General features: G+C 46.2%; 1 protein-coding gene across 1 annotated transcript in view; it reads right to left on the bottom strand.

The window, feature by feature from the left end:
- The window catches only part of LOC146196608 (high affinity cationic amino acid transporter 1-like), a 375,314-nt gene extending 356,190 nt beyond the window's left edge, over positions 1 to 19,124 (bottom strand). The window contains exon 1 of the mRNA XM_084598375.1: positions 19,001 to 19,124. Within this exon, the coding sequence (XP_084454501.1) occupies positions 19,001 to 19,124 (124 nt within the window). The remainder of the gene's footprint in view (positions 1 to 19,000) is intronic.
- Between the last annotated feature and the right edge of the window lie 1,473 nt (positions 19,125 to 20,597).

Raw genomic sequence — 20,597 nt, 5'->3', positions numbered from 1 at the left:
CTGAGTGCAGAAGTTATTAGCATTTTATGTTCTACGCCTTCTCTGCGTTACATTCTGCATTAATCATGCGCGCAGCAAAGGCATAACGTTACGCAAAGCGAAAGAGAACACGCTCGCTGTTTGCCGTTCTTGCGAAACAAACAACGCCGGCTCATCAAATCTGAACCGTGTCGTATATTGCACGACTATTTCGTGCTTACCGTTCCAATGTACAAGGTTCTTCAAAAGTCTTCAGGCCACACATTTTCGTTTCGAGTAGAGTGTTCGCGCATTCCAGACACCTATACAGCCACTAATGCCGTCAGCGTCGAGAATAGAACTCCCCCTTAACCGCTTGAAATTTTAGGGTTCATTTTTTTTTTTTTTCGTAAATGTCCCACTGCAAAGTTGCAAAGAACCTACGGCTTGGAAACATTTTACCTGTAATGAATCGATTCAGATGATTTGCACAGCAATATATTTATCTTTTCGTAGCAGCTACGAAGGCTAGCGTTCACAGCGACAGCCCGAGCTTCGTCCGCTTTGTCGTCTTCACAACTTCGTCGTCTTCGGCACGCGACGTCTCTGTTTTCCTCTTCTTTCTGCTTTTTCACAGGTCAGGCATCTCTCTTACATACCAAATGTATACATGCTCCAATGTCTACGCTATATAACCTGGGAACAACTTATGCTGCATTGCGTGCAATGCGACAGTGCGGAACGCTTCTTCACAGCGTTTCGCAAAATAATCAGGTGCAAAATGCGGCAATATTTTCACGTCGAAAATACGCAAAACTATATCAGACGCGTTTATACTAGCGATTCTGATTTTCTGCCACGCAAGGTCCTCTATAATATAACCCCAGTCGATGATCTTTACACCTTAGCTTGTCAGCTGCTAGGTCGTATTAGTAAAGCGGCACTTTACTAATACTAATACTAAAGCTGCAGCTGAGCTACGGAGGAGAAAGTACTGTAGGAATTTCTATTTCGAGTAAACGCCGACCACCATGAGCTATTTAATATGCACTGCTAATGCACAATATCCGGGCATTCTTCCACTTGACGTGCACAAGGCTCGGCCGCCGCGACCTACAGCTCAGAAGCCGCCTCCAGCACAGCCAGTCATTCGCCCTAACTAACCTCATGGTCGGCAATCTACTGCACTCATTCGGTTGTCGGGCATCATTCGTGGAACGCGGCAAACTTTTTTGAAAATGCTCATTAGAAGCGAAGGCCGGTGTAGCCCAGGGAATTCACCACGCGTTTATCCACTTCGCACTCGCGAGTCGATCTCTGTCATAAGCCACACAAATAACCTCAAAAGTAGCGCTTACATGTCTTTTCCTCGCCCAGGAGGAGACGCTAGAGCACTCCACATGCCTGCGTCATAGCGGAGCTCATGTCAGATTATGTTGCTTGCTTTCTGCTGCCTGGCGCACTTTCCTTAGTGCTTGCTAAGTGTGTTCCTGTTCCTTTCAGAGACAGCGCATCATGCTGTTACGCGGGAAACACGATTATGAAAGTTGCGAGGATGGAGAGCGTGGCAACGCGCGAGGAGCACGAAAACGTAGAAATACGAAGATACGCGAAGAGTATGTGAGACGGAGAATGTGTGTGATACAGAAAGAGGTAGAAACAGCGCATGCTCGCGCGCGCGCGCGTGTGTGTGCGTGCGTGCGAACACGCGCGCACGCGTGGTGGACGAGCAGACAACGCAATGCGTTATAGTATTGCGCCACTTCATCCTATTTTCTCTCGAACCACAGTCCTTTAGACCTTTCCGGTATTACGAGAGCGAATCGAACTTTATGAGGTGGACGGAAAATTTTGATTGATTGGCCAGGATTTAATATAAAATTTTATCAAGTTTTCAACCTTATGCACTTCCGATAATATGCAGGGGCGATCTTAAATGGCCAGTCAACACGCTGCTTCTTTGTTTGACGTTTTTAAGCCTATCCACCGTTTAAAAAATTGACTTTTTCTAGTATTTGCTATTGTATGCCTGTATTCCTCAACCTACTCTGTTTTAATCTTGATGTATCCACATCACCTTCCTGGGGAAAGTTTTAACATTTTGATAATCGATCATGGCATCAGTTTTCCTTATCTTCTGTGCTTATACAACGTTAGCTCCACTGAAGTCACGAGTTTACTTTCATACAGACATATGTGCGAGAGTTTTTGGGGTCTTCGCCAAAGTTTGTGCTGTCATGGTGCAAACAGCGCTGACACAGGATGAAGCAAGAGCACAGCACAGGAGCTGACTGTAGCAACTAGCGCTCATTTCAGAAATACGGGAGCACTTAGCGTACCCCCCCCCCCCCAAAGAACACACACACACACACACACACACACACACACACACACACACACACACACACACACACACACACACACACACACACACACACACACACACACACACACACACGCAGAAAGAATCAAGTTGCTGCACAAAAACATGGCAAAGAAAAAGGCACTGTGACCTACGCAGAACCTGTCATAGGAAAGTGGAATTCTGTACACAACGTTTTTCTTGCACTGTACGACTGTATGCTGCGGTTGTTTTCTGTTTTCATGCATTCTATCCGTTCTCTATTTTCAATACTCCCGCATTTGCACAGAGCTTCAAGTATTTGGGAGCGGAAAAAATTACGCGAACTCCAACCGTAGCCCTTATTTGCTTGAACTTGTGGGACACACCATGCACATAGTGAACCACGACTGTACGCGATCGTTCGATGTCCAGACGTTTCTGCTCAGAATTTCCGTGGATTAATTTGCTGCACTGGTTCTTCTCTGCTAAGTTGCGCAGCAGGCCTGTTAAGAAACCAGCGGACCGGCTCGGCTCACCTGCGAGTTGAAGCTGGTGAGGACTTGGTGTTGGCAGAATCTGTGGAGGGCATTTCTGAGTTTAAGTGGCGATGCCTCCTTTGATGAGGTGGGAGACCAAAGGAGAACGGCAGTGCGCTCTTCTATGAGCGCGCCGCGTACTGCCAGCAGATGCGGCTATAGGTGTTAGGTGCAGGAAAAGATCCAGGAAGCGTAGCAGGTTGTCAGCGGGATGTTCTACCGTTACGGTGAGATTTTTTCGGGGAAAGTGAAATTCGACGAAGAGGTGCTCGGTTTCTTCAGGGACACCTCGGTACGTGGAGCAGCTTTTGAAAATCACCAGATAATCGTCAACATATCTGAAAACTTTTATACCGTGTAGAAGTATCGACACTAGCTGCTAAATTTGTCTCGTATCGTGCAAGTTCAACGATCCACTGAGAACAGTGATATAGGCTGGGCACGATGGAAACGCCTTCTGCATATTCTTACTGCGTTCTTGATTCGTCCTGTGTCAGCGCTGTTTCCACTTGCTCTTAAACCTGCACGCCCAACTCTCCAATCCCTGCCAACATTCGGCGACAATTCTGTATAGTTTCCGCATCGCGCTTTTCTTTTCTTTTTTTTCGATGTTCGGGCGTCTCTTCTTAGAATTTCCATGGAGGAATATAGGCTTAGGGAGAATTCATGCCTCGTCTTTTCAGCCAACGGCAAGAATATTTTCTTTAGGCAGCCAGAGCGTCTGTAAAACGACGAGCAGCCTCATGTTGCCTGCGCGCTTCGTGTGGCCCCTCGTGCACGAGGCGGCCGCATTGAACCCCCCTTTTGCAAAGAATGCAGCCACCGTAGGAGGAGAACTCGTAAACAATTCACCGAGAAGGGAGGCATGTAAACAATGTCCAACCTTCACCACAGCAGTCACTTGGCCGCCTCCTTCAATGTGAACGCGCCGAAAATTCGTAGCGGAATGTCTCTCGATACAACGCACGGCTTATATGGACGCCACTAAATGCCTCCTAGCGGTCGCTTTCGAAAGTGAGTCCCAGGGACTCATCCGCCGCTGCAAAAAATAACCGACGTTCGGGTTCTTTTCCTTCTCTTGCCACTATCATGCGATGCGGCCAGCAGCAAACGGGTTTGTATGGAAGAGGGAACATTGATGACACTGCAAGAGAAACTAATTCATGCACAGACCTGTTGACTCTTACAAAGAAACTTCAAATAGCCAGCAGCGGTGTTTAGCTTATGGCTTCAGCGGAATGATTTGCTTTTATTTCGTTTTCTTGAGGTAGAGCTCTACTTCACGACCAAAGATGTAAAAGCCGTGTGAGTCTTCCGACAGATGATAGGGCATAGTACTGATTGGTATAGGTGGTTTCTGTGATTGAAACACTACATGTCGGACTTCGCCATTTTAATGCGAAGGTGAGATCGAAATACAGACTTAGAAGGACCCTTGGATCACGAGTTAGGCACGCCTCTAATAGGCCCCGCAGGCACGTTCATGTGGTTCGGTTCTATCGGGGCTTCACATCCACACTATTCTTTCCAACTTCGGCAGCCTATCCCACGGTCATCTTTCCACAACCTGCCTCTGGTAGGTAGTAGTTGGCAGTTCACACGGCGGGAAACCTATCTGCAAGCAATTTATGTGACGATACCTGTTACAGGGCTCTCTCGCCCTAACGTGATAGTCTGTGCGGCTTATGCGCGTTTTAACGGCGCGTCCTTTCTTTGCCGGAGTGCAACTCAGTCCGCTCGGGTACGATACGACGGCGCAAGTTCAGCCCCGTGGTACCGCAGGGATACCGGCGGGGATGCTTCACGGCCGGAGGTCTACTTAACCGCTGCCCGGTCACGCTGCCACTGGGCACCATGACCGGGCATCGTGAGATGAGAGACCGTATACTATGGCGAAAGGCTGCAACTTTCCCCAAGCTGTGGCTATGCAGCAATCCGTATCCGGCCCTCGTCCCTCCACAGTGCAAAGACACCTTACACGTGTGAGTCCCTCCTGCGCACCACCGAGCCATCTCAACAGCGCTGGATCGACCAGTACTCATTGGAGGCCGCAGCGTCTCAAGGGATCTTCCTCTAATGCTGTGCAACCGACTTTCGGATTAGTGCCCTTGTTTGGGTGCAATAAAGTTTTAATCATCCGACGGATTCACTTGAGGACGTACTCATCAAACCCGCCAACAGCGGCGCGGCCTTCGTTTTGCATGCCGCCTATAGGCTCGAGTAAGGAAGTTATTGTTTCGTTTGTTTTGTGGGGTTTAACATCCCAAACGTAGTGGAGGACTCCGGAAATTTCGACCACCTGGGGTTCTTTAGCGAGCACAGACAACGCACAGCACACGGGCGCCTCACTTTTCGCCTCCATCGAAAAGCGGGAGCCGAGGCCCCGCACCCTCGGGAACAGTAGTCGAGCGCCGTAACCACTGCGCCATCCCGGCGGGGCAATAAGGAATTTAACTCGAGTGGTTAAGCGCGGACTCTTCTATGGCGACAAGGCTGCCGTGTATATGGATGAAAAAATAAGGGGCCAGTTGTAACTATATTAAACGACAGCTGTTATCGCACGTGATTGCACAATAAAACGAACAGGCTATAGACGTATCAGAATTTTCACCTGACATTTCAAGACTCACGTCCGTACACCGACGCTACAGCTCCCGCCTGACGAAGACTGTTGATTGCACACGGTTTTCTGAAGCGGTAATGCGAGACGCATAGCTGACCAAACAAAACAAAGCATAGAGCGCTACTTTAAAGCAATGTTCTCGTGTGAACCAGCCTTTGTGTGGCATTCACAACATACGAAGGGCGTCTAACTGCTTGGCGCAGCGGTTCCGAGCCTGCAGTTTCTTTGTAAATAATAGCCAGTGAAAAGGAATCAACTTTCGTTCGACATATATTTCCTTTCCTGTCCCTCCTGCCTATCAGCTCCGTTGCACTAAAATGCGCCCCACTTTCGCAGGGAACATTTAAACGCAGCGTGAACACCATTTGGAAACACGCCGTAACCCGCGATGCAACCTTGTCTTGCAACACTTTCTTAACTACATCAGTATTCCTGTATAGCTTTATTCTCCTCTTTGACTGCTTTCTTCCTTGGTCTGCGTAGGTCTCACACTGCTGCTTCTGAGCGTCACATATACCCTCAAATTCAATTTTTTTCCTTAATTTCACCTAGACTTTCTGCACACCCACCTTCCTCATGAAGAATAAACTGCTGCTTTCCTTCTTGCTCTCTTTCTTCTTCACCCGCGCTCTGACCTCATTATGGCAGCTTGCAGCTTCTGCTCCATCGATACAAAATCTCAAGTTTCTGTTCTTAAACCATGTATTGTAGCAGAGTTGGCTATAGGCGGCGCAAGCTTGTCTTAGCAAACGGCGAAAATAAAGCTTAAACACGAAGGAAGAAAGTACAGAAACGCTTCTTTCTTCATGCTCTTCTCACTCTCGCTGCTTTTGTTGTTGTCGCGCTCGTTGGCCGAGATGGATAGATGATAGGGGGCATATCAAACAACTTTGCCGTTTTCCTTTTCTCCTCCGTCTTACACGGTGTCTTCGTTCTACCATTATCGTGGGGAAGTGGGGAAGACACGCGGAAGGCTTCCCTCTGTACTGCGTGCATTGGATCCCTCTTTCTATTTATTTATTTATTTATTTATTTATTTATTTATTTATTTATTTATTTATTTATTTATTTATTTATTTATTTATTTATTTATTTATTTATTTATTTATTTATTTATTTATTTATTTATTTATTTATTTATTTATTTATTTATTTATTTATTTATTTATTTATTTATTTATTTATAGGTACTGCGATCTGGTACAGATCATAGCAGGGTGGGAAAAACAAAAAGAAATACAAGCATATAAACGCACTCAAATTCATAAAATTTGCGGGCACTTTTCAAACATTAGTAAAGAACTTTGAGTTACAGTCTCGCTATTAAGTTTGTTCCCTTCCGTAATTGTCCTCGGAAAGAAAGAATATTTAAAACAGTTATTTCGCGCGTTCACAGGGGTTATTGTTAGTGCATGCCTTTGTCTCGTATTATAACCTGAAGAGTAAGTCATATAATTGGAAGTGTTAATGTTATAATGACCTTTTACGAGCTGGAAAAGAAACTTTAATCGGCAGATACGATTGCGCTCAGTCACAGAAGGTAATCCACTACGCTTCACAAGCTCGCTGACAGACGCACGGCCATATGAATTAAATACAAACCTAACGACCTTATGCTGTATGCGCTCAAGTTTATGAATGTTAGTTAAGGTGAAAGGGTCCCATATAATTACGGCATATTCTAACAGTGGACGGATGAGGGAGTTGTAAGCTAATAGGCGGACACTGGGCGGAGATGACTTCAGTGAGCGCCTCAAGAAAAAACGTTTGCGCAGTGAATTAGCTACAACCGCATCTATGTGTTTTGTCCATGAAAGGTTGTTAGTAATCCACAAGCCCAAATATTTATATTTTGTTACCTCCAATAATGATGTGTTGTTAGTACCGTACACAAAATGAAGAGGACTTTTCTTGTGTGTAATTCTCATGAAAACGGTTTTCTCACAATTAATGCACATCTGCCAATCGTTGCACCACGCAATCACCCTTTCTAGATCATTATTCAAACACACCTGGTCATCAACTGAAGAAACCTCTTTGTACAATATACAATCATCTGCGTAAAGCTTCACGCGGACAGAAAGGCCAGACACAATATCATTAATAAATAGCAAAAATAAAAGTGGTCCCAAAACGGATCCCTGGGGGACGCCGGACACAACCTGGGCACTGTTGAAAGAAGTATGGTTTAAGGTGACAAATTGACATCTGTTTGAAAGGTAGGCTGTGATCCATGTAAGTACCTGGTCGTTTTTTATATAATAGCTTAGTTTATGAATTAGTTTGTTATGCGACACCTTGTCAAATGCTTTGCGAAAATCCATGAATATGGCATCGGTTTGTTTTCCCTGATTAATCGATTGAGCGAAATCGTGTACTGTCTCAACTAATTGTGTAATTGTAGAAAACCCACGCCTGAAACCATGTTGAACATTTGTAAGTACTTTGTGCTCTTCCAAGAAACCTAATATATGTTTATGAATTATGTGTTCTAAAATTTTACATGATGTGGACGTCAGGGATATAGGCCGATAATTCTCAATGTGTGTTTTTTTGCCGATTTTGTGCAAAGGTTTAATCTCGGCTGTCCGCCAGTCATCCGGTAAAGAACAATCACGTAAAGATCTAGTGTATACAATTGACAAGTATTTTGCGCACCACTCTGCATATCGTTTCAAAAATGCGGTTGGAATCTTATCGGGGCCTGAAGATTTTTTCACGTCAAGATCCAGGAGCAAATTAAAAACACCGGTCTCTGAAATGACAACATCAGTTATGGCAGGGAGCGATACCGAAAAGTTGGGGACACAACCATTGTCTTGTGTGAATACCGATTGGAAGAATTTGTTGAACGCAGAACAAATCACCGCCTCGTATTCACTGCGTATTCCCCACATTTTTTTTTTCTGATAATAAAATAAGCATTCGGTGCATGCTTACCACTGCTGATAAGCAGCGCCTCCTCGCTCGCAGCAATGCGGATCCCGGAGGCGGGCGGAGGTAGGACGATCAAAATTCACTTAACCCCCTCATTCCATATGCGGTCGACAACGTCTGCGCGTGTCAGCCGCACATCAACACACTACCACTGCCTTTAGCCTCCTCTCTCTCCTATTTATTTCCCCATTTCTGTCGTTTTTATCCCTAAAAAAAATTCGCGATAGCCCCGAGGAGGAGGGGCAAGGACGGAGAGAGATCGCCTTCCCGTAGGCAATCTAAGACCCCCCCCTTCTTCGTCTTAACGTGTTTCCGTTCCGATGCCTCCCGCCGCCGCCGCCGCATTCCATTCCTTGCTTACTACGCGTTCCGTCTTTTTATTTTTTTCCTCATTTCTGTCGGCGTTTTCACTATGAATTCTCTTTTTCTTTTTATCTCGTACGACGATAAAGGCACATAGCTGAGCTCCTGCCGGCACGCCTCCGCTACTGCGATGAACGATCCGCGTTTATTCTAAAAGGATTTATTTGCAGCGGCCTGCAGCGTGAAGTCCTTTCTCCTCAGGACTTCTATTGCTTTTTTTTTTTGTTTTGTTTTCCTTTTATCCCCCCCCCCCTTTTTTTTTATCGCTCTAGTCTGCGGAGCGCCGCCTCGAATTTCTCAGTTTGCACCTGACGACCTTTTCCTCTACATTCTCTTCTTCCTCCGCATCAGAGTCGCTCGCATAATCTAGCTCCAAACGTGGGTAAAAATAAAATAAAAAATGAGGAAAAAGGAGACATGTGGTTTAAAAATCTGTTCCCTTTCCGACGCCATTCTTATTTTCCGTGTAGAGCGTTTCTTTTGGGCGCGCGTGCCATGCCCCGCTCTTGTTTACGCGTACCCAGCTTGCGTATACGGTAACATAGGCATTACGCTCGAAGGCCAGACGGATAGATTTATTCCCGGCTATACCAGAAAATTCGATTTTGTTTTCTTTTCCTCTTCTTTTGCTTGCCTCCTATCAGCTCTCCTTTCGCTTCGGGTAATAAACGAATAATGCGAGGGAACGAAATGTAAGGGAACGCAATATTCACCAATTTACACAGGATAGCACGCAAGGGAGAAAAAAAAAACGGCAAAGTTTAGTATGGTCACGGAGAGCTTCGTAATGTTTTCCAATGTCACTCCCTTCCACTCCCATACGTTCAAAACGAATTTAATAATGCACAACGGAAAGCGAAAGTGGCAGTGGCACAGCATCTTATCCCACAATGTAGCCCATAATACCGTCATAATGACATCCCTTGTATTCAGTGTATAGAGGGAATGCGGAAAACTGAAATAGAATACTGATTGAAGCCCGTGTCATAACAGATGCTGCCAATTATATTGCAGTCACTGTGTTGAATGCCATTAGGCTGTCCATTATCCAGACTCGTGAAATCCCCAACAATCCATCGTTTTTTGGCACTAACACTAGAATTCCTTCGCAGCCGTCTCGAGCAGCTGCAACGCCGAGTCCCATCAAGCTTCGCGCATAGTTGAATCGACGACATTTTCAAAAATAATTTTAGAGTCCGGATGCTCGCCAACAACTCGGACTGCACACAGTATGTATGTAGAGAACATGCAATGCTAGCACCAATCTACTTATCAAGCAAAGAAACGGTCGTTTTGCGCAAAGTGTCGAAAGCGTCAGGATGTTCGTTGAGAACATGACTCGACGTTTTTGGCGCGCAGAACCGAACACGGAAAGGTGCGTTTTTTAATACACGGTGTAAAAGTAGCTATTTGCTGGTCTCAATCGTAGCCCCTGCTTATTTATTTATAACTGCATATTTCGAAGGCAGCAACAACCCCCCCCCCCCCCCCCCCCCCCAACTGTCCCTGCATCTGTGAAAGTTTCGCCGACGTTCAACATCAGCCATCTCTTCTCATTGCCATGCTCAATATTAATCCCGAGTTGTCAACATCAAAATAGCTGAGCATTCTGACCCCCCTGCATTCGTCCGCGGACTGTTCTGCACTGTCGTCCCAAATAGGTCACATGGCAGTTGCCAAGCATCGAGTTATTACCAAAAGTCCTACGAGGAAGCACCCCTACTGAGTTTCTTCAGCGGAACGAGATGCGATTCACCATCAGGTCCAGCAGATGGTTAACGATGATATTGTACAGCCCTCAGCAACTCGATCCTTGGGCATCTTCCGTTTTATTAGTAAAGAAAAAGAAGATGGAACTTTACGTTTCTGTGTCGACTAGAGAAAGCTGAAAAGGTGACGAAGATAGACGTTTATCCCCTTCCCTGAGCTGATGATTGTTTAGATCGTATTCACCATGCACATTATTTTTGGTCGATGGATTTGAGAAGCCGTTACTGGCAAATTGAAGTTTACGAATGCTGTCCTGAAAAAAAAAAAAAAAAAAAACACCATTATAACACTGGACGGCTTGTATGAATTTAAGGTGCTTCCATTCGGCCTAAGTTCAGCACCGGCCACATTTCAAAGAAAGATAGACACTGTACTACTCAAATGACAAGCTTCCCTCGTCTACCTAAATGATGTAGTTGTTTTTTCTGAGACATTTCTAGAGCACCTCAACCACCTTCATACAGTCTTCTTTGCAATCCATTCTGCTGGCTTGTCCATCAAACCGGAGAAGTGCCACTTTCCTTTCGACGAGATCAATTTCTTGAACCCCATGTCAGCTCAGATGGCATCCATCGTGACCCTTGAGAAGACTACAGCAGTGGCGGCATTTCCGACAACTATCGACAAGCGCTCTGTGTGCCAATATTGGGCCTTTGCACGTGCTACCGGCATTCTGTAGCCGATCTTCCTAAAATCACAGAGCCCTTAACTCGCTTCACCACGGTAGCCGTTCCTTTTTTTTTTTTTTTTTTTTTTGCGGGGCCACGAACGACAAGATGCACTCGTCTATCTTCAAAGACGTCGCCAGTCGCCATCAATAATAGGCCACTTCGACGAGAACGCCGCAACAGAAGTCCACACAGACGCGAGCAACTTTGGACTCAGCGCCGTACCAGCATATTGGTATGGACGGCAGTGAGCCTTACACTCTCTCGTTCAGAAAATAACTATATTCTACCACGGAAAAAGAATGTTTCGCGGTGGTGTGGGCGCTCGCTAATTCAGAGAGTACCTTTATGGACTACCGTCAGGGTCGCCAGTGACCATCATTCCCTGTGTTGGTTGTCGAATCTCGAGGACTATTCTGGACGCCTTTCCCTGTGGAGTTCGCGGCTCCAAGAGTTCGACGTTATTGTGGTATAGAAGTCTGGACAAAAACTTACAAACACAGACTGTTACTCGCGCGCCCCACTCCCAATCGACTTGACTGACGTTGATCTGGATGACGACGCCTTGCTTGAGACTGTCAGGTCAACCCTTGATCAAATGCAGCCTGATGACCCTGAGTTTTGGCCACTCATTGGTTACATTGAAGCCCGCACGCCACAACCACCTTGCCGTTTCTCGCGTGGGCTTACCGCTCCTGTCGCTATGAACGATCACCTGGACATCTTAGCTTCAGTCGCACATTAGTACGAATACGTCAGAAGTATTTCTGGCCCAAACTTGCGGCCACAGTGACACAGTATGTGAAATCCTGTCGCGACTTCTAGCGCGGAATGACGCCCCCGTCTGAAGCCTGCCATTTTGCTCCAACCTGCTCACCCACCAAAAACTCCGTTTCAAGAAATCAGGGTAGACTTACTGGGGCCGTTTTTTATACGTCATCTTTGTGACAAAAGGTTACTGTTGTTGCCAGCGACTATTTTTCACTTTATTGTGAACAAAAGCCCCACAGCGTAGTATAGTGCTGGTGAAATCGCACATATTTTTGTACAAAACATCGTGATTCGCCATGGCGCTCCAGCTCTTGTTATCGGACACCACGGGCCCGCAATTAATGAGCAGCAAGTGCAGGAAGTAATGCCACTCAGTTGCACAGCTCATCGGCGGACTACCGCTATCACCACTAGACGAACGTAATGACTGAATGCCTAAACAAAACTCTGACCGATATTATATCCATATACGTAGACGTCGATCGCAAGAAATGGCATGCTGTTCTGCCCTACGTCTCGTTTAGATAAGATGCCGCACTGCAAGTAACTACCGGCTACACGCCTTTCCGCCTTATTCATGGATGGGAAGAGACTACAACGTTAGATGCGATGCTCCTCCCGGGCGGTACACACGCCTTCGTCTCAGACACCGAATAATTCGTCCAGCTTGCCGAAGAAGCCCGCCGGCTGGGAAGGCTTCGCATTCCTCATCGACAAATCTCTGATGCACAGCGATACAACCTCCGTCACCGGGATGTCGAATATAATCGCGGTGACCAGGTCTAGGTATGGACCCTCATCCGGCAGAGAGGTCACTCCGAAAAACTCTTGCATCATTTTCGTTTGTTTGTTTGGCCCTTCGCCATTTTATAGCTTTTGATTACGAAGTCCTTTCTGAAGAACCTGCCCGCTCTTCGCGTCGTGCCCCAAAGTCTGACATCGTATATGTCAGCAGACTGAACTTTTATAACTCGCGGTAAGTGCAATGTTTGTGCGTGCCTCTCTTTTACTGCCTTGTACATTCTCTGCTCCAGCGTCGGCCTTTTTCTTTTTCTTCAATCCTTTTAGAATCGGGGCGATTCTATTCACTGATCACTATATTCACAGGCAGTCACCTGAAGTTAGTGTGGGCAATTAAAAAAGAAATAAAAGCATTGTTGTCCATCCCACACCGCCTAATTTGCCACGAGCTTAAAGGCACAGACAGTCAGAGAGCACCACACAACTGAAAGACTCAGTCGCATACCCAGGTACCTATCCGAATAACAGCCTTCACAAATAGCCGCTCAGTTAACCGAGCCACTTATACAGGCCCGCAAGGCTTCCGTTTTACGACTGTCGTTTTACACGTTGGCGCGCTGTACTGTCTTTCGACGCACTTTTTGTTATTTTTATTTTCCAACGTCCACCCGTTCCTCACCCTGTCCAGTGAAAGCGAAACACAAAACAAGGATGAAGGTGGGTTCGGAAATGTGGGAACAAGGGTCGAACGAGCGGGAAAAGGGGCAAAGAGGAGAGGTGACGTGAGGAGAGTTTTTTGGCGCGCAAAGTAATTTTCGATGCCGCCGCGGAAACCATGTAGGGGCGTACGTGAGCGCTCATAACAGAAGCAGGCCGACCGACTCACAGCGCTTAAACTAGGAGAGGAAAAAAAAAACAGAGGGTACATAACTGGGTGGAGGATCGACAAATAAGAAAAAAATAAAACAGAACACAAAAGGGTGCGCGACAAGAGGACGAAATGCCCAAATAATTAATGTTGCGGCGTAAGGAAAAATAGGGAACCGAAAAAGAAAACAGCCACGAAGCCACGACGTAGGGACGGAGAGCGGCCACGGTGGCGACACTGCAGCGGGCGACGGTCATTAAATTCGCATTACCGACGTCCACCCGAGGTCGGTCAGCGCGGGGGTGGTGAGCAAGCAGCTCGTGCGCCATTTCATTACAGCTTGTGGCCGCCCTTCTCTTTCTCTCTTTCCTGAAACGGGTCAGGAAGGTGGGGACGCGAGGAGGAAGAGCAGGGAAAGGAAAGGGCACGAACACGTCACGTAACCCGGCTCTGGTGGTCAGAGAGCGAAAACAAACGTCCGGAAAGCCGAGCTTGCAATATTTGCATACTGGTCATGTAAGGGTGAGTTCCTGCTTACGCAGCGTTAGTGATCTTCGAGAGCCGTCATTGCATACTGACCGCTTGCGTTGCAATGTGCTTCTTTCTTGGTATGGTGCGGAGCAGCACAGCTAGGGGAGTGGTGTACGGTATGGTTGGGTGTTGCTTCTAGTGATAGCGTTCAGGATGATGTGGCAAACCACGGTGCGAACGGTGAAACCCAGAGTCTCCAGACGTCCTTTATGGTAGCGTTTGGTGTGCTTCTTGTTTTGTTCCATGTTTTATTGTATACTGTCAGTTCGTGCCCAGTGCGTTACTGGGAAGAAAATGAATTGTAGTGTTGTCCTATATGGCATTGTTAAGGGGTAACTTTTTATAGCACTAGTATGTTCAAAGTTGTGCTGAGTTGCAATTTCTTATTCGCATCCTATTGTAGTATGACGTACAAAACATTGTTGCTACGGCCGTGACCCTGTCCCGTCTGTCTTTCTGTGTGGTTCGTCTAAAACTTAGCGCTGTATTTCCTTTGGTTTAACGCAAGGCCATGACCCTGTTTTGATTTCATTCGCACTTTTATAGAAACAATTTCTATTTACTCTTTTATTGCCTTTATTGCTGTCTTCTCTAATTGACTAACTTTTTACTACCTCACCCAGTTAAGTCAGTGCAATGTTGTTCCTAAAATGTGCCTGGATGATCAACCCTAATTTGAAAAGAAGTGGGAATGGGGATGAGAGGAATTTGACAGCATTCGATATGTACTGAGTCTTGAAACTCACCACACATCTAATATTCGCGTGGATGAAGTCCGCCGGAGACCATCTATCAAAAAGGCCACGCCTGAGCCCACGTGATATCATGCGTGACGAATTGTGGTAGATTAAGAGTGACTCAAGTTCGATTAAATTGCCTTATGATTGATTACGGTGGAACTGCCCTTTTGGACGAACATACTCCGAGGAAGGCGACGCTGGGAGCGAGAAAATAGGAAGCGTCAGCACGAAGCACGATTATTTAGTGAATTCACTGGCTAGTTTAGACACGTTCTTTTTTATTATTATTATTCGAAGCAATTATCCAGTATTCACGGAAGCACTTGACCTCAGTCTAGGAGAACAGTAGCCGGATGCCAGCACATTTCTGCACTGATAATTCTCATAAATATTTACCACGCGACAGTTGAATTTAAGCAACGTGAATTAGCGCAAGAATAACTTTACCATATATTTTCAGTAAAACAATTCCGAGAGTAAGGAGACCATCCCACGGGAGATGAGCGGTGAAGACGCGAAATGCGCATTCCACTCCAGTCTCAATTATAACCTAAGGTAAGCTGGAAGGACACTCTTTGCTATGTACAGCCAAAGGTAAAGCGCAATTAATTAACCGCCGCACCCACACAGTGCAGACCGCTGCCAAAGCTCTGGCCGTAGACGTCTCCAGTCGCCGTCATTAAGACTCGGCGACAGACATGCGCGCTGCTCCGCGCACACCTGAGTGAACGTGAAGATTAAAGAACCGCCACTCCCCTTGGCACAGTTAGCGCCCGCGCGCAATTAGAGATTGCACCGAGGAGTGTTTAATATTTAAGATGAAGCAAGTGGTTGTCGAGCGTAAACCGCCCATTATTTCGTCATCCACGCGTAGCCACCCTCGCTCTAGCTGAGGAGACTGCCCACTTACTGTCCACTTATTAGCCCCCCTCCCCCCTCAGAGCAAAGAAAGCGCCGAAATGGTGGTAAGCGCAACGACTTGTTCCTCCTCTCATTTGCACGGTCATCAACGCTTTTGCAAACAGATGCGCCTTTACGCGTTGTGAATTCCACTTGGAGCTTTCACTGTTCCCGGTCGTTACTTCTTTTCAATTCGTTGTTCCGAAAAAGTTGCAAATTAAGAAACACCAATGAAAAGACGGCAGCGCGATGCCCCCTGTGGGTGGAAAAAGGCGGTAAAAAAAAAAAAAAACTGAACTGTACCGGCATTTTCAGAAGCCTCGGCCCCGAGTATTCGCAACGGTCGTAAGAAAGGAGCCATTCTGGAAGCAACTGCGCGTAACGTCTCAGTCGTTACACCTCGCGGGAATTCGTATTAAAAACAAGTATGGCAAATGCAACAAGAAAAGTAGAGCGAGCAGTTACAAAAGCAAAGATTCCCGGCTCTGCTCTGGACTGAAATTTTCTCTAAAGCCGGCGGCTTCCGCAAGTACCGCTCCCCTGATAAGATTTCCTTGACGACGTCAGGTGAAGCGACGCTAACGGCGCAACATTAAGGTAGACGATGATGGGAAGAAGAAACTGGCGTTTAAGCGTTTATTCGTCATTTGAAACATTTAAGCTTATTTTCTATTTTTGTTGGGAAATAGGGTGGACCGTTTTTCTCGTTCTGAAGTCCCCGACAACGCTTGTGCAACAAATTCGCAATGAGCCTGGATGATTCTCGCATCACAGTGTATGAAACGCAGTACAAACGGAAATGTCAAATATTCGCGAGATGTTGGAGTCCAACGACGTTAGGCCCGATGTTCCCTTCCGAAGGTGGTTCCTTAAATTCCCAGAGGCACCCCGAAAGGAAGCGGAGTTTTCAGCGTTCCTGCTTTACTGCGGTTGGTTCACTCTGCAGTCTCATATTCGTGGTAATGATTCTGTATTGAGTACAGTCGATGTATTCCCTTTACGGGTGGCCGGTATTCAACATTTCCGGTTAATCTAAAAGAGGCTTTTTCTTCGTTTCCTATTCGTTGCACCATTACCTTAGGCTTGCGGCTGTATATGCTAAGCATATGCCTCTTAATATAAATAAGCGGTGGGCCTGAGCACTATGAAACAAACGACATTAGAGCATTAAGCTCCGCTCGTAATGTTTTATTTCAGCTTTCTCCGCGTTTCTAGTTTTCTTTCATGTGTTCTGCAATTTTTGAACAAAAATATGCACGTTCAAGGTAATCGAGATTTTTTTTTCTACGACTTGGTTCAAAAGTGACCATAGAACATATACACTACGCTACCGTCTGCGGAGATGTTGTCCCTGTAACGGGTGAAAAAATACCTCCGGCAAAGTAATAATAGATAGAATAAGATGCGCCTGCTGTCATAGCCTAATTATACTGCACTGACTTTTATCGTGCCACAAAAAAAAAAAAGTGAACACTATGAATAATTTGTCAAAAGAGAACACGTAAAAATACAATTCCGGGAAGCTTTCTTCACTAAGGATTTCACAGGCACAAGCTTTCTCATGATTATCTTACATTTATTGCGACAACTGCCTAACTATTGTGAATTCAGAACCACTCGGGGATTCCCGGATTACAAATATGTTCCACTACAAAACACGTTCAGTGCCGCCTCCGTTTCATGAAAATACGTGTGAACCGTTCTTTTTTTTTTTTTAATCTAACATTTAATAATATGAAATTCTCTCGAGCAAGCACTGAGTTTAAAATTTGAGACAACTACTTCAGACATAGACAGATGTTTAGTCTCTTGCAATCGGTTTATATAATGCAAATATATACGCTCGATGTGTGCCAAAAACGTTTAAGTTGTTTGTTAAACAGATGTGAGTCTGTTTCATTATTTAGTGCAGTAAGCGGGAAATTTTACTACCCCGAAAACCTATGCATGACTCGCTTCTTTTGAGGGGTGTTTTATGCAGATTATTCCTTACGTCATACTTATTAGTAACAGATTGCAGAAACGAATTAAAGTGGACACTGGTCCATTTTTGACTAAGCAAGCGTGCAATGTGTCTCTGCAATGCTGGCTGTAACAGCCGACTGTGAGACTTGTAATTCATTTTGCCTTAAGTTTAGTTGTTGTTTTGGTGCGGCTAGTTAGGTTCTGACGCTGATTTGTAGAAAGACACTCATAGTTCAATTAGGCAAGCTAACACTCCCAAAACGCGCCCAGAACTCAATGAAGAGATCTTCTGGAAAGCTCTCTTCACTGCAATAAGACTTCACATGTGGGTGAGCCCAACTTCATGTTATGTTCCTGAGCAATCACAAACGAAAAAGCAGTTTTGTTTTAGCCCTGAAATCGGATACAAATTTTTCGTTCCATCGCCCGAAACGCAAACCGCTCTTCGTCACCCAAGAAGTGATATTCCAGCTTCCCTGCCCCCCCCCCCCCCCTCCACCCGTCCCTCTGCCTTTTGGAAGAAAAAAAAAAAAAGTAGTAGAGAAATGCAACCAGGCCTGTAGTTTAACAACCTTAACAACTTAATGGGTTTGGAACCGCCGAGCATTTTACCGCCACAATAAATGCAAGAAACACATGGCAGAGCCCTCAGACTGGCTTTTCAGGCTTCACGAAAATAAAATAGCGGCGACTTGGCCCTCCCTCTGCGCACCTTGATTGTCCCATAAGGCTTTGAAACGAGCAATTATCCTCATTCCCCCTCCCCCCCCCCCCCCCCCCCCCGCCTTACTATCAACCCCACGCATCTTGAGAAATAAAACGCTGCTATTTCGAGATATACGAGAGTTGCCAGCGTTTTAATAAAACAATGAAAGAGGATGATAAAAAAAAAAAAAAAAACGATAGCGGAGCAAGGCTCTCGAACGCTCAAGCAGCGCTCCCCTGCTCAGGAGGATCGTGCTCAGAGTGCCTAACGAGAGCTTTCACAACGCGACCTATCGTGTCCACGCAGCCGGCCGGTCAGCTTTGCAACCTTACGCCCGCGCCGCCGAAAGCCCATTCGCCATCCCATGCATACCAGTGTGCAATCCAACCCTTTCTCATGTACCTGGCACAGCTTCGCCGAGGTAGCTCAGGCGAAGGATATAAAGGTTAAAAAAAAAGCGCTCTCAAACGGATTGTGAAAGCGCGGGAGTGAGGGAAGAGGCTAAGAAAATGGGAGAGCGGGGAAACCCGTACATGCCAGCCGGGCTCCGCTGTTGTTTCTGAGAGGCGGACTACTCACCGAGGCACGTGACATCGACGACCGTGAGCGGGCTACCGGAGCTCCTGTCGTCGCGTCCCTCGGGGCACATCGGGGTCTTGCGTCGCGAAAGCACCCGCCAAACGACTGACATCGGCTCCCCCATAACGTGGACCGTTTACGTGGCCGTACGACAGGGACGATGCGATGAAACGAGCGGCAGCTGTTGGTGCTGCCGTCTCCTGCTCGTTTTCCTTTGTCTCTTTTATTTGTTCCTCCGTTTGTTCTTCTTCGTGTCTTTCGTCTCTCTAGGCCGACTGAGCGAATTCCGGGCCGGCTGAACCTCGCATGCCGGTTCTTGTACGACCGAATAAACCGTGGTAGCACCCGATTAAGGGTTTATTTTTTTCTTTTCAGACGCTCGTCTCGGAAGCTCCCTTTGTTACCGTTTCTAGCAAGCTGCGATCAACGTGAAGGTTGGATGGTGACATATCTCTGAAAATTCATTCGGTTTTTATAACCTTTTTTCTCTTGTTTTTTTTTTTTTTTTTTAGGACTGAGTAGTATCAATGACAGTCATTGGAGAGTCCTCCTTGTTCAGCACCAACGGTGATATTTCGGTAATCTCTTTCCAGCAGCTTTAAATTCCGTCCCTATTTCTTTGGTCTTCTTTTTATTTCAATCGCAGTAAGCAGTTTGAAGAAACGGTCACGGTCACTTCGAACGATGGAAACAACGTAATGACATTCAACAGTCAAAGTCGCAAATGGCCACGAAATTACTATCCGCAGGAATGAGGCATCAATGAATGTTCATTCATTCATTGAAACGAGGCCCCATTGCACCTCAAGTAAAAAAAAAAAAAAAATAAAGAGCCGAGCTTGAAGTACTGTAAACTTGAAGAGTCTTCAAGACGCGGGTGTCAGACAAAAGTTCGAAGCCACACTTTCAGCAAGATAATTGCAGGTCACACTTGCCCCATGCAGAACGACAAATAGTTGCAGACGAACGCAGTTAGATCCCTGGTTTACATATGAAGCGTTAAGCAGGAATCGCGCACTCATTAAACACGTGCACAGCAAACTTGTGAAACGCCGGGCGTCCACTGTTGTGTCAGATTTCACTCGGTTTAATTATCCATTGCACTCGATGACAGCGCTCACATCGAGGAAAAAAAATTATCAGCTGTCGTCAAGTTTCGAAAAGAGAGAAAGAAATAAATACCACTGGTGCTCTGGCTCTTGAGAGGAAACTCCGTCAAATTTCAAATTTAGGCTTATAAAAGCGGAGGAAATCCACTCATAAGTTCCATCAAACTCAAAAACGATGACACAGTAGCTTGCCGACGTACGTAAAACGACTGACAGCCCTTGTGTCCGTGAGCACTGAAGCTAGCTGGCAGAATGCGGCCAAGGTTCCAAGTTCTCTCCGGTGACGAGCGAGAGACGAAATTGAGGAATGTGCAAGAGAGCCGGTCAGCAGGGTGAAGTGGAAAAGCTCAAGTCACAGTTTGACAGCGACTCGCTTGATCCCCCGTTGCCGATCAGAGTGACGAGGCGACTTGCCAACACCGTCCGCGGTGTCCCTTCGCTGCTGCCGTGGCGACGAACACCTGCTGCGACCGCGAGCACACGACATC

This window comes from Amblyomma maculatum, chromosome 3 (genome assembly GCF_055883805.1).
Source record: "Amblyomma maculatum isolate TAMU_Amacu chromosome 3, ASM5588380v1, whole genome shotgun sequence".
Taxonomy (NCBI): Eukaryota; Metazoa; Arthropoda; class Arachnida; order Ixodida; family Ixodidae; genus Amblyomma; species Amblyomma maculatum.
Note: the sequence above shows the minus strand (reverse complement) of the source record. Positions and strands in the feature narration are given on the sequence as shown.